The sequence below is a fragment of the Leptosomus discolor genome, chromosome 1, assembly GCF_034619465.1.
Source record: "Leptosomus discolor isolate bLepDis1 chromosome 1, bLepDis1.hap2, whole genome shotgun sequence".
NCBI lineage: Eukaryota > Metazoa > Chordata > Aves > Leptosomiformes > Leptosomidae > Leptosomus > Leptosomus discolor.
In genome coordinates, this window is record NC_141391.1 from 133,383,247 (window position 1) to 133,396,270 (window position 13,024).

Genomic DNA, 13,024 nt, shown 5'->3' on the forward strand with positions numbered 1-13,024 from the left:
AACCGGACAGGTGACCCAAAACTGACCAACAGAGTATTCCATCCCATATACATCATATTCCGTATAAAGCTGAAGGATCATGAGGGTCAATCTCTCTTCTTCGATGGCCAACATCTGAGAACTACTTTGTCTGTTCTTCTGTTGTTGATCCTGATCCGTGCATCCCTGAATCCAGTGCCTGAGTCCAGCTCCTGCATCCCATTCCTCTCTGCTGCTGAGTCCAGCCTGCGACTGCCCCAGTGCCAGCCCTGCAGTGTGGTGGTGACGTACCGTCATCAGGGTGGGGGGAGTTGGGTTCGGTATTGGTTTTCTATCTATTTGTACATATTTGTACCTATTGTATATATTTCATTATTTCCTTATTCTTATCTTTTCTTTTATTGTTATTGTTTCATTAAAGCTGTTTTAGTTTTCCTTTCCAAATCGTAAAGTCTCTCTCCCTTGTTTTCTCTCCTTTTCCCTTATGGGAGGGGAGAGGGGTTAATAAAGAGTGTCTGTCATTTGTTAGTGGCCGGCCCAGCCTCAACCTGTGACATTATGGAAGAAGTTTAGTGGTCCGAAAATCAGGAACACCCTAGGAATAAAGAGAATGGAAGGACCTCTTACACAAAAGAGCTGTCCTTTTGCACTCCATCTGTGACCTCAAGCCTGTCCTTGTGCAGTTCTAGTCATAGACAGGACATCTTGATACTTGGCCCCCTGGAACTATCACAGAGACATTTCAACCTTGCCTTAGAACAGGAGGAAGAAGAGATCTATGATGTCCAATCGCTACTTGCCTGCCTTGGTATAGTGAGTAAATCCCTTTCCTCTGACTGTGAAAACAACTTTGCCATAGACTAGTCCTACTAGTCCTGAACTGGCGCCAAGCAGTTCATTTCACTGCAGCTCCCCATAAGGGGCTATTAAACCTCATTGTCATTTGTATGTGATTCAGACACAGATTCAGATTCCTATTTTGTCTCCCATTGCATGAAGAGTGAGAATGAATTTTCTGCATATAAGTTTCCATTAGGCTGAAAAGAGGCTATAGGATCTGAACTAGATAGATCACTAATTTCTCCACTAATCTTGACCACACAAGACATGGAGAACAGCCTGCCATGTTTCCCCAAATGGCCTGCAGAACTTCTAGAATACACTTATACATGAATGTGCATACATGTATTGTTGTCCTCTGGTGAATACATATGGAAGGTGTTACAGACCACAGATTCCCCTCAACATCTTGTGCTCAATATGCCTTCTGAAGAGGGCAACACTTCTTCAGCCTCAGATGCTGTAGGTAGAGCTGACAGTCAGTCAGAATACATGTAATTGGATTTGTGAGTACTACAAGTTTGTAGAAATCGCTTAAAAAGCATCAGACGCAAATTTTCTAGGGTTGGACTCACTCCAGTCTGATTTTTTTTTTTTAATTTTCCCACTGTCTTTATACCGCCGTGTCTGTTTTATTCTTTTTCCCTTGTATTGTTTTTATATTGACTTTTTTATATCTTGAAAGAATGCACTGCTATTCTCTCTCTTCAACTAAAAAAAATAACAATAATGCTGCTCTAATGATGTAATAAAAAGTCTGAACTGTGTTGGTTGTTCTAGCGCAACTATTCTGCAGCACCTCCTGTCATATTATGGGACTCTTCAGTAACTATCAAATGTGGCTTCTCAGTCTTCAGTTGCTGGGTTGACTGGGAGAATCCTTAAATCCATACAGGAGTAGTATCTGCAGAAGTTATGCTATTCCAACCTTGACTGGAGAAATACAGTAAGTTCATGACTAGTTCACAGTGAGCCAACAGATGGGCACAGATTGGAATGGCTAGGGTCATTTCCTCTCTAGACACAAAGAAGGCATCTTTTTATGTAATGTCTTCATTAGGGTCTTGCTTAACAATGTCATTTCCATTTCCCTTCCTATGTGCTGGTGAGGTGGACAAATGTATAGTTTATGAGTTTTCCTCTCAAGCTCAGCTTTGTGTTTTCACAGTCCTGCATCGGGATAGATACAGAGATACAGTCCTGAAGCTCTGCTCCTCCTCAAAGCAGAACTTTCCTTAAGCAGGTACTAGTCTGTCTGAAGGGAGACATAAGCTCTGCCATTCTGGTCATTCTCATGCACCTCTACCAGAGAGCATAGTTGATCCCAAGGACATTGTTACTCTTTTTTTTAAGGACTGAAATGATTTGTGGGACTGGTTCCCTTCCCTGATCATTCTTGACAAGAACTTGTGAAAGAGTTTCATCTCCCTTGTACCAGTTGTCTATTTGGAGTTGATTACTGCAGATTTGAATTTTCTTCAGAAACAATATCCAACCAGCCGTTCCCATTGATGTAGCTGGTTAGGGTGAGAAAAAGAGCAAGTATTTTTCAACAGCAAAGGGCTTCAGATTTTTTTGTCATGCTCTTCAATGTCTGTAAGGAGGTCAGAAGAGAACAAAACCCAGATTCTTTGTGCTCAGGATTTCAGACTATCACAACTTATGTCTTTCCTCTCAGGAATGGGCTTGTAAAAACCAGAACCTATTCATTTCCCTCTCCGGTTGCAGATCCAGCAGGATGGATTCTAGGAATCCTTATTGTTTCATTCTCTTGCAGTCCTATAGAGTTGCATAGCACCAAGGACTTGCTGTTCCTTGCATCAGCAAAAACATTTAGTAAGTTTCCCTCCTACATTATGGAGCAGACACAAGAACTGCATATGAAATAGAAAAGAATTTTGAGCCCTTTACTCTCAACCTCTTTACAGGTGACATGTCGTATTGCTTACCACATATTGTGCATTAACTGGAACTTGAGCTCCGGACCAAGCTAGCATACCAAGTGATAAACTCATGTTCATCTCCATTTGAGTAATAATCTCTCACACCATGATGGCATTCTTTTGGAAAAATTGGTAAATTTTTGTTGCCTTTATTATGTCTTTGTAGCTTTGCTGGGCTCCCAGCCACAGATAAAGCCTGCTGATGGCTTTGTAAATTTGTCTGATACCTTCTGTTGACAGAGAAGAGACAATGGGTGCTTGTGATCTGTCCAAGCTATTATTCCATCTCCTCCCCATGTTATTATACCTTTCCCTCCCCCAACCCATTCCCAATGTATGATGTCAGCCACATTTAAACACCACCAGTTATTTAGTTCTGCTTTCAAATCATGGCAAGGCTTTGGTTTTGTTCATGGAACAGGACATGTAGTGTGCTCTCTCTGGGTGCATTAAGTCTCCAAGTAGCATACAGACATCTCTTTTTCTTACAGAGAAAATCCCTCTGAATTACCCCAGAACCTTTCCAGAGTTTGAGACTAGTGGAATAAGGATGATGTAAACATCACACTTCAACTGGTTCAAGCTGATTCAAATGGACTCGCATGAGCTGGATGCTGTTTAGAATCTTTTTCTGGTGACCAACGAGGGTGATGCCAATATGCTGGATATCTCTGCAAGAGAACAGAAGATGTGGAAGGTGTTAAAAAGGGCTTCTTGTTCTGAACAGTCCCAGTCCATTCCCCTACAGATCCAAATCAATGTATATGGACACATGTGTATGTGCATCTTTGTCTGAGAAACAGTTGACAAGGCTCTTGCTTTTGCTTGGCAAATGTATGTGGGTGGAGGGGATGCTGGCAGAACTTAATAGGTTATGACACAGAAAGAAACAATGGAAATGGGCCATGAAAATGATCAAAGGGCTGGAACACCTCTCTTGAAGAAAGGCTGAAACAGTTGGGCTTGTTCAGCCTGGAGAAGAGAAGGTTCCAGAGACACCTTCCTGCAGCCTTTCAATATAAAAAGGGGGCTTACAAGAAAGATGGACAGAGACTTTTTAGCAGGGCCTGTACTGACAGGACAAGGGGCAATGGTTTTAAACTGAAAGAGAACACGTTTAAGTTAGAGATAAGGAAGGGCAGTGAGATACAGGAACAGGTTGCTAGGAGAAGTTGTGGATGCCTCATGCCTGGAAGCATTCAAAGTCAGGTTGGACAGGGCTTTCAGCAACCTGATCTACTGAAAGATGTTCCTGCTCATGGCAGTTGTTGGCAGGGGGGTTGGACTAGATGATCTTTAAAGGCCCCTTCTGACCCGAACCATTCTATGATTCTAAGAACAGGGTTTTTTTCCTGCCTACTGTCTTCTACATTACACTACCCAGTATATGGTATGGCTGATTCTACACATCTCCTTAAAAGAGGTTATTGCCTGTGGCAGCTGTCACGAACATTCTGATGTAATGGTCCTTCTCTGAAAATATGTTTTGTAATGTACAAGGGATCAGTATTAGTGTTTATAGAAACAGATTACAAATGTACAGTGGTATATGGGGTGTCCAGAGGCCCTAATAAGATACAGGAAACAGTAGCTACCTTGCTCTGGCTTCCCTCTTTTTCATGTGTAGGTATTCTCCATATAGCCCTTATTAAATATTTTTCAGACTGCTTTCACTTTTTGCATGGAAAACTCATTGTTTGGTATCTTTTGCTCTCTGCCCCTCTACTTACTCCAGAGTCATGCGTGATATGACATCAAATGTAATCAGCCCAGCCTGGTCAAAATTCTCCTTGTAACAGCCCATTTTGATAGCATCCAGCCACTCATGGGCATTGCTGAGTGAAGGGAAATCTGGAGGACAGTTGCTCAGGAGAGGCTGAGATGGTCTGCAAAAGAGGCAGGTTCTAAAAACACAAATTATAAACATCAGCTGACCACACTAGTAAGCTAAGAGTTATGAGAGGGGGAGAACGCAACCTCTGAAGAATACAGAATGGAGAAAAATTATATTTGTTCTTCATGCCCTGATTCCTAAAGTCCCGCCTTGATGCCCTGTTTCTAGACTACCTATGTTCCCTTTTCTGCCTGAAAACAACCCAACCCAAGAAATTGATCCTTCCTTCCCATTTTGTACTGTCTCAGGCACATTATCTTGTCCCAGAAATTTCCGCACTTTCTGGGTCTAGACCTATTAGCTGGGCAAAGAGTTGCAGTGAGGAGGTTTCTGAGGCAGAGATGAGACCTTATACCTTTTTGCATTTGTGACTAGCTCTCCCTCTCCTAGATGCAGTCCTTGGATCAGAAAGTAACCTATGAGACAATGCGTGTGTTGTTTCAGCTCAAACATCCATCAGGTAAAAGCATAGCAGTAAAAGGCCAAAGAAATTACTGCATATATATGGCATTTGGTCTTTTCCTCATCATCTGAATGTATCCCAAACCTACAACTCTCTTTATTTGCTGTTTTTAGTAAACTGGGTATGACTAGGAACTTTTCCTTTCCCCCAGCTGTGACTGAGACAAGGTCTATAACCATGGAGAAAAACCCTCCAGGCCAGCTGGATGTCATTCTGTCATCAGCCCAACAGCCGTCTAATCTTTGTGCCATTTACCTTCTTTGCTGACCTCCTGCCTCTGATTCCATCAGGCTGCAAAATCCAGTTGGGAAAGCAGGGGATGCAAGCTGCAGTTCTAATTAGCTTAGATACAGATGTCCTTCCCTCCATAAGCTAAGGTCTTCTCTTCCTTCATCATTGCTCGTGATCACACAGTATTGTTTGACCACATAATATTTTGTGTAGCTGCAACCAGATGAGTCCTTCCCTTCATTCTCTAAGATCCCTCACTTGTTCATCCTCAGTGCACTTCATCAAGAGATTTATCTCCCCTCACATTCAGCACTTGCAACCCCTTATCACCCATTAAGTGAATTAGGATACACAGTTCTTCCAACTCTTTCCTTCATTTTTTTTTTCCTTCTTATTTGTCCCCAGTCTCAGATGAGAGGGTTGGAAAAAATACTACGTAGACTGATTTACAGATTTCTTTTCCTCATGATGCCTACCGAGAGACAAACCCTATTAATTTTGCAATAAATTCTCATCTCACCTGCTGCTCCCAATGCCAGTGGCTTTGAGGGCAGATGGCTTGCGGATCATCTTATCTAGGGCACTGACTATTTGCTCAAACTTGGGTCTCTGGACCCGCTCCTTCTGCCAGCAGTCAAGCATCAGCAAGTGCAAAACAGTTGGGCAGTCTGGGGGTGGTGGCAGGCGGTAGTCCTGGTCAATGGCATTAACTACCTGCAGGAAAAGAAGAATAAAGCTTTATTACGGCCAGGAAAATAAAAGACAAACAAACTTCAATCACTTAGTGGTGTATGACTTTCTTCTACTTGAATTGATACAGGACAGAGAGGCAGATGTACATTCTCACCACTTATAAAACTTACATCCTGATTGGACATGTCCCAGTAAGGCCTCTCGCCATAGGACATCACCTCCCACATGACAATGCCATAGCTCCAGACATCACTGGAGGAGGTGAACTTGCGATACTGGACAGCTTCAGGGGCAGTCCAACGGATGGGGATTTTGCAGCCCTAGAAAGCAGTCAGAGAGCAACCAGAATGTTAGTGAGATAAGGGCTAGTTGTGAAAATGACATCACTGAACTGATCAAATGCTGGTAGTACGTCAGAACTCTGAGCTTGGCGTGCCAGTCCAGTTGATGCTGCCTTGTAAACATTGTTGGTTTAAACTCAAACTATGTCTGAGGTTTCCACCTTGTGCTATTGACAAACATAGATGAAAAACCAGTATTATGCCTCCTTACTGCTACAAATCCCATGATGTAACAGATTTTAACTTTTATAGCTCTTCTTTGCAGCATTTGAGAGGTGGCAGATAGTAAAATCCTCCTGAAACTCATCTTCATTTGGAAATCTAAAGCCATTTAAACAATCCCAGCCTGCAACACCAAGGATAGATACAGGGAGTGGCTAGCATTAACTCCTTCTTCTTTCCATCTTGACCTCTTTGACTGCAGATATGATCTGTCAGACAAAATATCATTCAGGTGCTGGTTCTTCAAAACACATACATCTAAAAGTTGTTTCACTTTTTAGTGACTGAATTCTTCTTCATCCCCTGCACACCAAATGGCAGTTTCAACCTGCCTGTTATACTCCCACCCCTTTTGTAGTATGTATAATAGGTGTCAGAACTTCATAGGCAGCAAGTTCATTTGATAGTTGATTGTAAGCACATAAATATACTTATGCCAGTTATCTTTTCTGTAGAAAAACACAACTCTTTCCTCAAAGGGTGGTTGTACAAGACTTCATTCTCTCCTTCAGTCCTTTGTGCTTCCTATAAGAAGCTGATGAAAGGGGAAGGGTAACAGCGACATCAGGTTATGAGGTTTGTCCTATTCACCATCATTCCACAAAGGATGTCACTGAGACTCCATTTCACATGGCAGAGTGGGTCAGATACTAAGTTATTTTTGGTTTTGACTGGTATGGAACAGGTAGCCCACAAGATAGAAGGCTCTATCCCACTGGTCTCAAGATGGACTAAAAAGGGCACACCAAATCAAGGAGGAACACAGGAAAAAATCATAGCTGGCAGCACTGCAGTAATGCACTCCATAGCGGCAACTCACCAGAGCTCCAGTATAGGTAGGATTTGAAGCATCATCCTCCAGAAAGCGGGACAAACCAAAGTCTGACACCTTGCACACAAGGTTACTGTTGACTAAAATGTTACGTGCTGCCAGGTCACGATGCACATAGTTCATGTCTGAGAGGTAGCGCATGCCAGCTGCAATCCCCCGTAGCATTCCCACCAGCTGTAACACACTGAACTGTCCCTCCTTCTGCTGCAAGTGAGGAGGCAAACATAGCCTTTTATGACCACAGGACATGAAGCCAACAGGGAAGACTAACAAAGAGCAAGGTAAAAAGGTGGATTTATGGAGTTAGAGAACACACATCTTAACTTCAGCCAAAATCTGAAAGTTCAGGGACAGCAAATAAGAAAGGAAGTTAGGCTTTAAGCAATGAATCTCAAATGAAGTCAGACATCGTTGATCTTTTTCTGAAGACAAATCTCATCTTGTGGCCATATCTTCCTACACCTAGTCTCATTAACTACTAAGACTGCTAAATGAACAGGAGCACACAAATCTGGTCTTACTGTTTTAAGATCTTTACAATAGATTCTATGCAATTCTACACAAAGAGTTCATGTGCTCTTCAAAAGGTACCTGCCAAAGCATTGTGGTTGAATTAGCATGTGAATCAGTAAAAAAAAAGTGAAGCATCTATACTACAAAAATGTCTGTATTTATGTTTCATTACTAGAAAAAACACTGGAAACTCTGAGTCAAAAAATAACTACAAGTTTCATCACTTCATTATCATGCTGAAATTGGATAAAATCTGAAAAACATTATTAGAAAAGCAAACTTCAGAGCATGCACATAAAGAACTGGAAGGCTGTGTACAAAGTTAAAGAACTTAGTACTGTTTACCATTAATTATTTGAGCTGGCGATGTCTAAAATAATGAAGAAATTTTATATGATGGGTGAGTTTTTGAAATATTTTCACTGTGTTGGCCCAAACCCACTTATTCTGGAAATTTGATATTGTTTCTATTGCACCTGAAAAGGGCAACTGAGGACTTATAGACAGGAATGAAGAGGAAGGACAGGTAAAATTATCAGATCTGAGACTGGCACACAGCAAGATGAAGAGGTAACAGTTGTGAGAGATTCTGGTTGTGGTACCCTGAGGAAAGAATCCAGTGATCCATTCTCCATGAACTCTGTGACGATCATTACTGGCCGGCTTTTGGTGACCACACCCTCCAGATGGATGACATTGGGATGCTCAAATTGCCCCATGATGCTGGCCTCACTCAGGAACTCCCGCCGCTGTTCATCTGTGTAACCTGACTTCAGGGTCTTAATAGCTACTGTGTATTCACGCTTCCCTGGGTGTTTTAGGCGACCAAAGCACACCTCTCCAAACTCTCCTATCAGGGAGGGAAGAAACACACCTCAAATAAGGAAACACAGCAAAGAATTTTTGTCAGGTGCACTAAAACATTCTACTGTGGAAGACTCCAGGCGCTGCTTGGAAACAGGGTTACTAGGACTGTTTGGATTAAGGTAAAGTTCTTAATGAAGGCTCAGCTTAGAGTTTGGGTTCAAATAAGGAGCTCTGAGTCTTCAAAGGGTTTTTTAAACTTGGTTTGGAGCCAGCATCTAAGGGTAAGTAGGTTAAGATGAATTTTGGTAAAAATGACGGTTAGCTATCCTGAGACACTTGAAGTACCATGGTTGGGTCCATTTCAGGACAGTAGTGTGCCAGGTCTCAAGCTGAACAAGAAGGCACTTAAAAATCTGCAGATTCCCACACTACCTGATCCAATGACCTCCTCAATCTTGATGAAGGACACATCAATCTCCTTGGCAAATTCTCGAATAGCTTCATTGGGATCTTCATAGGTTGAAGGATCAATGTAATACTTCACTCCAAGTCCTGCAGTGGAGGAGACAGCCCAAAACATCACCAGAATCAAACCCTGAGAGATATGGGTGTTAATGAGTCCTGAAAAGAGACAGGCCCTTGCCATCTGTTGCTCAAGAACTCTTACCTCGTGCACTGATATACTGCTGGAGGCGGTCTGTATACGGAGTGTCTCGCCTTTTACTGCAGGGCATAAAGGAAAGGTAAGTCAAAACATGAGTTGGGTCCTATGAGTCTCTCATAGGATGTTGGGGTAGGCTTCTCAATGCAAGACTCGGACAATCCTTGAACTTAGGGATAGAAGATGGGTGTTAAGATCCTGCCCATCTCTTGGCAAGTAGTGCATGCTTGTTTTCTGTGTCGTAGTTTTTACACCACTGTTTGCATCCCCATTTCAGATATGACAAATGACAAAAAAAATACTACAGTTTAGCATTACTGTCTTGGAAGTTTTCTTGCTATTTGGGTTAAATTTGCATTTTAATTTCATTTAATTACGACAAATTATTCTTTTCAATACTAATCTAAGCCATCTCCTGTGATGCCTTCTAAATTCTTCGAAACATTCTAAGAGCCATTTACTCTAATGCTTAATTTGTATGAATTTCCCCCAGAGATGAATTCTTCTTTATTTTTCCTCCTGATTTCTTAGCAGCATTTACTTTAAGCATTCTCTTCATAAATATGGTACCCAAAACCAACCACATAGAAACAGAAGGCCAGAAATCTGTTCTATGATGTGATTTTTGCATGTGCAGATCAAAACAGGTATGGTCTTTATTATTGTAATATTTATTGCATACATGCATCCAATTTCCAGTAAGCATAGGTCCTTCTCAGCATAGGTGTTTCTCAAATTTCATTCTCCTCTTAAATATGTGTGATTCAAGCAATTTTTTTCTCGCGATCTAGTTGTTTTGTAAGTTTCATCCTGTTCTTGGTTTGCTCTAAACATATTTTCTGTTTTCAAGTAACTTCCTTTGTTCCCAACAGTGTTCAAATTTTTTTTCAAAAAATGTACAGCTTGTGCTAGTTTACAATCTTTTCTAAGTCTAATTAGACTGGATTGTAAATCAGATGTTGTGGTATCCTGTAGTATCCCTGCTGTATGCATGGATTTGTGTCAACTCATATGCTTTGCTGTTTCAGCACAAGACATTCTAGCTACTGATTCAATTAGCGTCTGAAGACAAAGTATCATGAAACATTATGTTACTTTTCTTTACTGACATAACTAATTCTGTCATTCTAACAGGTAACTTAGTGTATTATTCTTAGTTGTCAGGCTTATCTCTTTGTATTCTGCTAAGATTGCAAAAGCATACATAGTTCAAAACCTGTTCTGTTGTAGAAAGGAATTGGCTTTACTGGGGGCCTATACCTAAGAGCTGTAACTCTGCTGTTGCATCTAAAAGTCAGGTCTACATTCACGGTTTTTTATAGGTTATCTGACATACTAATGGTTTTCCATCATTAAAAAACCAACAATCAGCTAAAATAGGTGTTTCAGATTGTATATTGCCTGGAAAATGTGTATCAACGATTTACAAAAACAAGTTAAAATTATAGCATTTGACTAAGTATATTCAACCTTTTAAAGAACTACTCATTTCATGTGGTGTTCCTCATTTCCTACATCTTCAAACTTACTTTTCTTATCAAGGACAAACTTAAAATAGAAATTTGGTATCTCCACTTTTTCTGAACAACTGTCTATTAATTGCACATGATCCTTCAAGTATAAACTAATCTATTTTTTATGATATTTCCTTTTATGTAGATACATTTACAGAAATACACTAATGTCTTTCCCCAACTCAGTTTTGGTAATATTAATTTATTCTGGGCTTGACTTTTTCTTTTAGAAAAATATATGCTGCATTGAGTTTTGCACATAATATCACATTTCCAGCTGTAACAAGAAATTATATTTTTAACATTTCAAAGCTACAAAGGGAGGCAACAATGCAAATATAACAATACTTGACAATACTTTTCTTTCCAGAAAGAAAAATATTGAAACTGAAGGAGAAAACAAATGTAGAAAAGGGAAGTGGAAAAAAAAGAAATAACAAAAACTAGATGTTACTTTCTAAAGTTAAGTAGTTTATACACTTTTTCGGGTCAGCAAAAAAAGCTAAAAAGTCCCTCTTGTGCAGAGGCAGAGTAAAGCAAAGGTACAGAAACCCATTACTGACGATCTAGGGGATTAAGTTCAAACCTCAGTAAATTCAAGGAGCAGCTAATGACTGTTTCTTCAAATAACAAAAACCCCATTGTTTACTTTTGTAACTCTGTGAAAGTAGTGACCTTTACTTTTCACTCTTTCTCTTTAAAATTTCTGTCCTTTTTTTGCCATAACAGATTATCTCTACATTGACTTATCTGCCCTTTTTTCTTTCCAAAATGGGAAGTGGTATTTGCCTTCTTTAACCTATATTTTATGAGTTAGCATTCCATGGAACCACCGGGCTTGTACAGATTATTCTTCAGCAGATGAGCTATTGTCTGTTGGTCCTTGGTTAAAGGGTATTTAGCACCTTCTAAATAAGTGGATCTAAATACTTATTGCACCAGTCCTTCTTCACTACATTGTTTCATTCTCCACTTGCTTGCCTAAAATGCAATTCACAGTCCCTTCTTTAGAGTGATGCATTTAAATACCTTTTGAGCACCAGATTTAAAATGCTTCCCTTGTGTTCATATTGCTAACTAGCCAAATATCAGCTAAGTACATGAGCGGTTTACCAAAGGAGAGGCTCCTCAGATAGGAGTACTGGGGCAGGATCCTTCCTTAATTAGAAAATGGTATCTCAAGGACATCTGAATAAATGTAGATCAGGCTGTTTCCCTTAGGACAGGGTTATGTAGCAGGAGTAAGAAAGTTCCACTGTCTGCAGTGCACATGAGCAGGTCAAGGAATTCACCTCTTGAAGATGATGGCAAGGATGGCAATGGCAGCAATTACCAAGAAGGCTAGACCACCAAGCGCTGAGCCCACGATGAGCGGCAGTCGGTCTTGAACCATCTCCGAGTGCTCCCCTAGCAAGGAAGACACATGCATACACACACACAAATGCAGAGGATGGGAACTGTTAGAGTTTCCCTTCTATTCAACTAGGTCTCACCCATAATTTCATCCCTACAGCCTTTTGCTTTCCAGGCTAGTGCTGGCAGTTTAACAGATGCTTGGCTTGGTTATCCCTTTACCCCTTCAGTCACTGTGCTTCTCCAGTGCCTTCCTGCCTACTTCTGACAAGCCAGTGCTTCCTCTGAATCCACTTTTCCTTCTCCTGATCCACTGACGCCTGGCTAGCCATTTAAGTATAGTCTAGCTCTACACCTTGACCCCATTGTCCTGTATTAATTTAGCTTGTAGATGACATTTATGAGTAACTTTGATCCAGACCAAACAGTATCACAAGGTAGTATGTTGCTCTCTGCATGAATAGACAGTGATACTTTTGAAAGGCAAGCTTCTGGGTATATGTCCTGTGTCCCACCTGTCTTTAAGACTTTTACAGAGCATCCAGCTGCAAGACATCCTGTGACATCTGCAGACCAAACTACAGCAGTGAATAGTGTTATGTACTGTAACATCCTCCTAAAGAGACTTCTGTTGACACACTCTGCCTCCGCTGGTCAGAGACGCAGAGGCAATAAGGAGTAGGACCGGGAAATACAGCAGTAGCGTAACCAATATGCTCTGACAGCATGAAGCTTCTT

At 40.9% G+C, this 13,024-nt stretch overlaps 1 protein-coding gene across 1 annotated transcript in view; it reads right to left on the reverse strand.

Annotated features, from left to right (window-relative positions):
- Positions 1 to 3,324: 3,324 nt before the first annotated feature.
- The window catches only part of LOC104344525 (ephrin type-B receptor 5), a 52,764-nt gene continuing 43,064 nt past the window's right edge, over positions 3,325 to 13,024 (reverse strand). Inside the window, exons 8-16 of the mRNA XM_086465008.1 lie at positions 12,226 to 12,340; positions 9,426 to 9,481; positions 9,191 to 9,310; positions 8,554 to 8,801; positions 7,427 to 7,642; positions 6,210 to 6,363; positions 5,871 to 6,060; positions 4,493 to 4,648; positions 3,325 to 3,433 (exon numbers count right to left, since the gene is read on the reverse strand). Coding sequence (XP_086321134.1) covers positions 3,325 to 3,433; positions 4,493 to 4,648; positions 5,871 to 6,060; positions 6,210 to 6,363; positions 7,427 to 7,642; positions 8,554 to 8,801; positions 9,191 to 9,310; positions 9,426 to 9,481; positions 12,226 to 12,340 — 1,364 coding nt within the window. The remainder of the gene's footprint in view (positions 3,434 to 4,492; positions 4,649 to 5,870; positions 6,061 to 6,209; positions 6,364 to 7,426; positions 7,643 to 8,553; positions 8,802 to 9,190; positions 9,311 to 9,425; positions 9,482 to 12,225; positions 12,341 to 13,024) is intronic.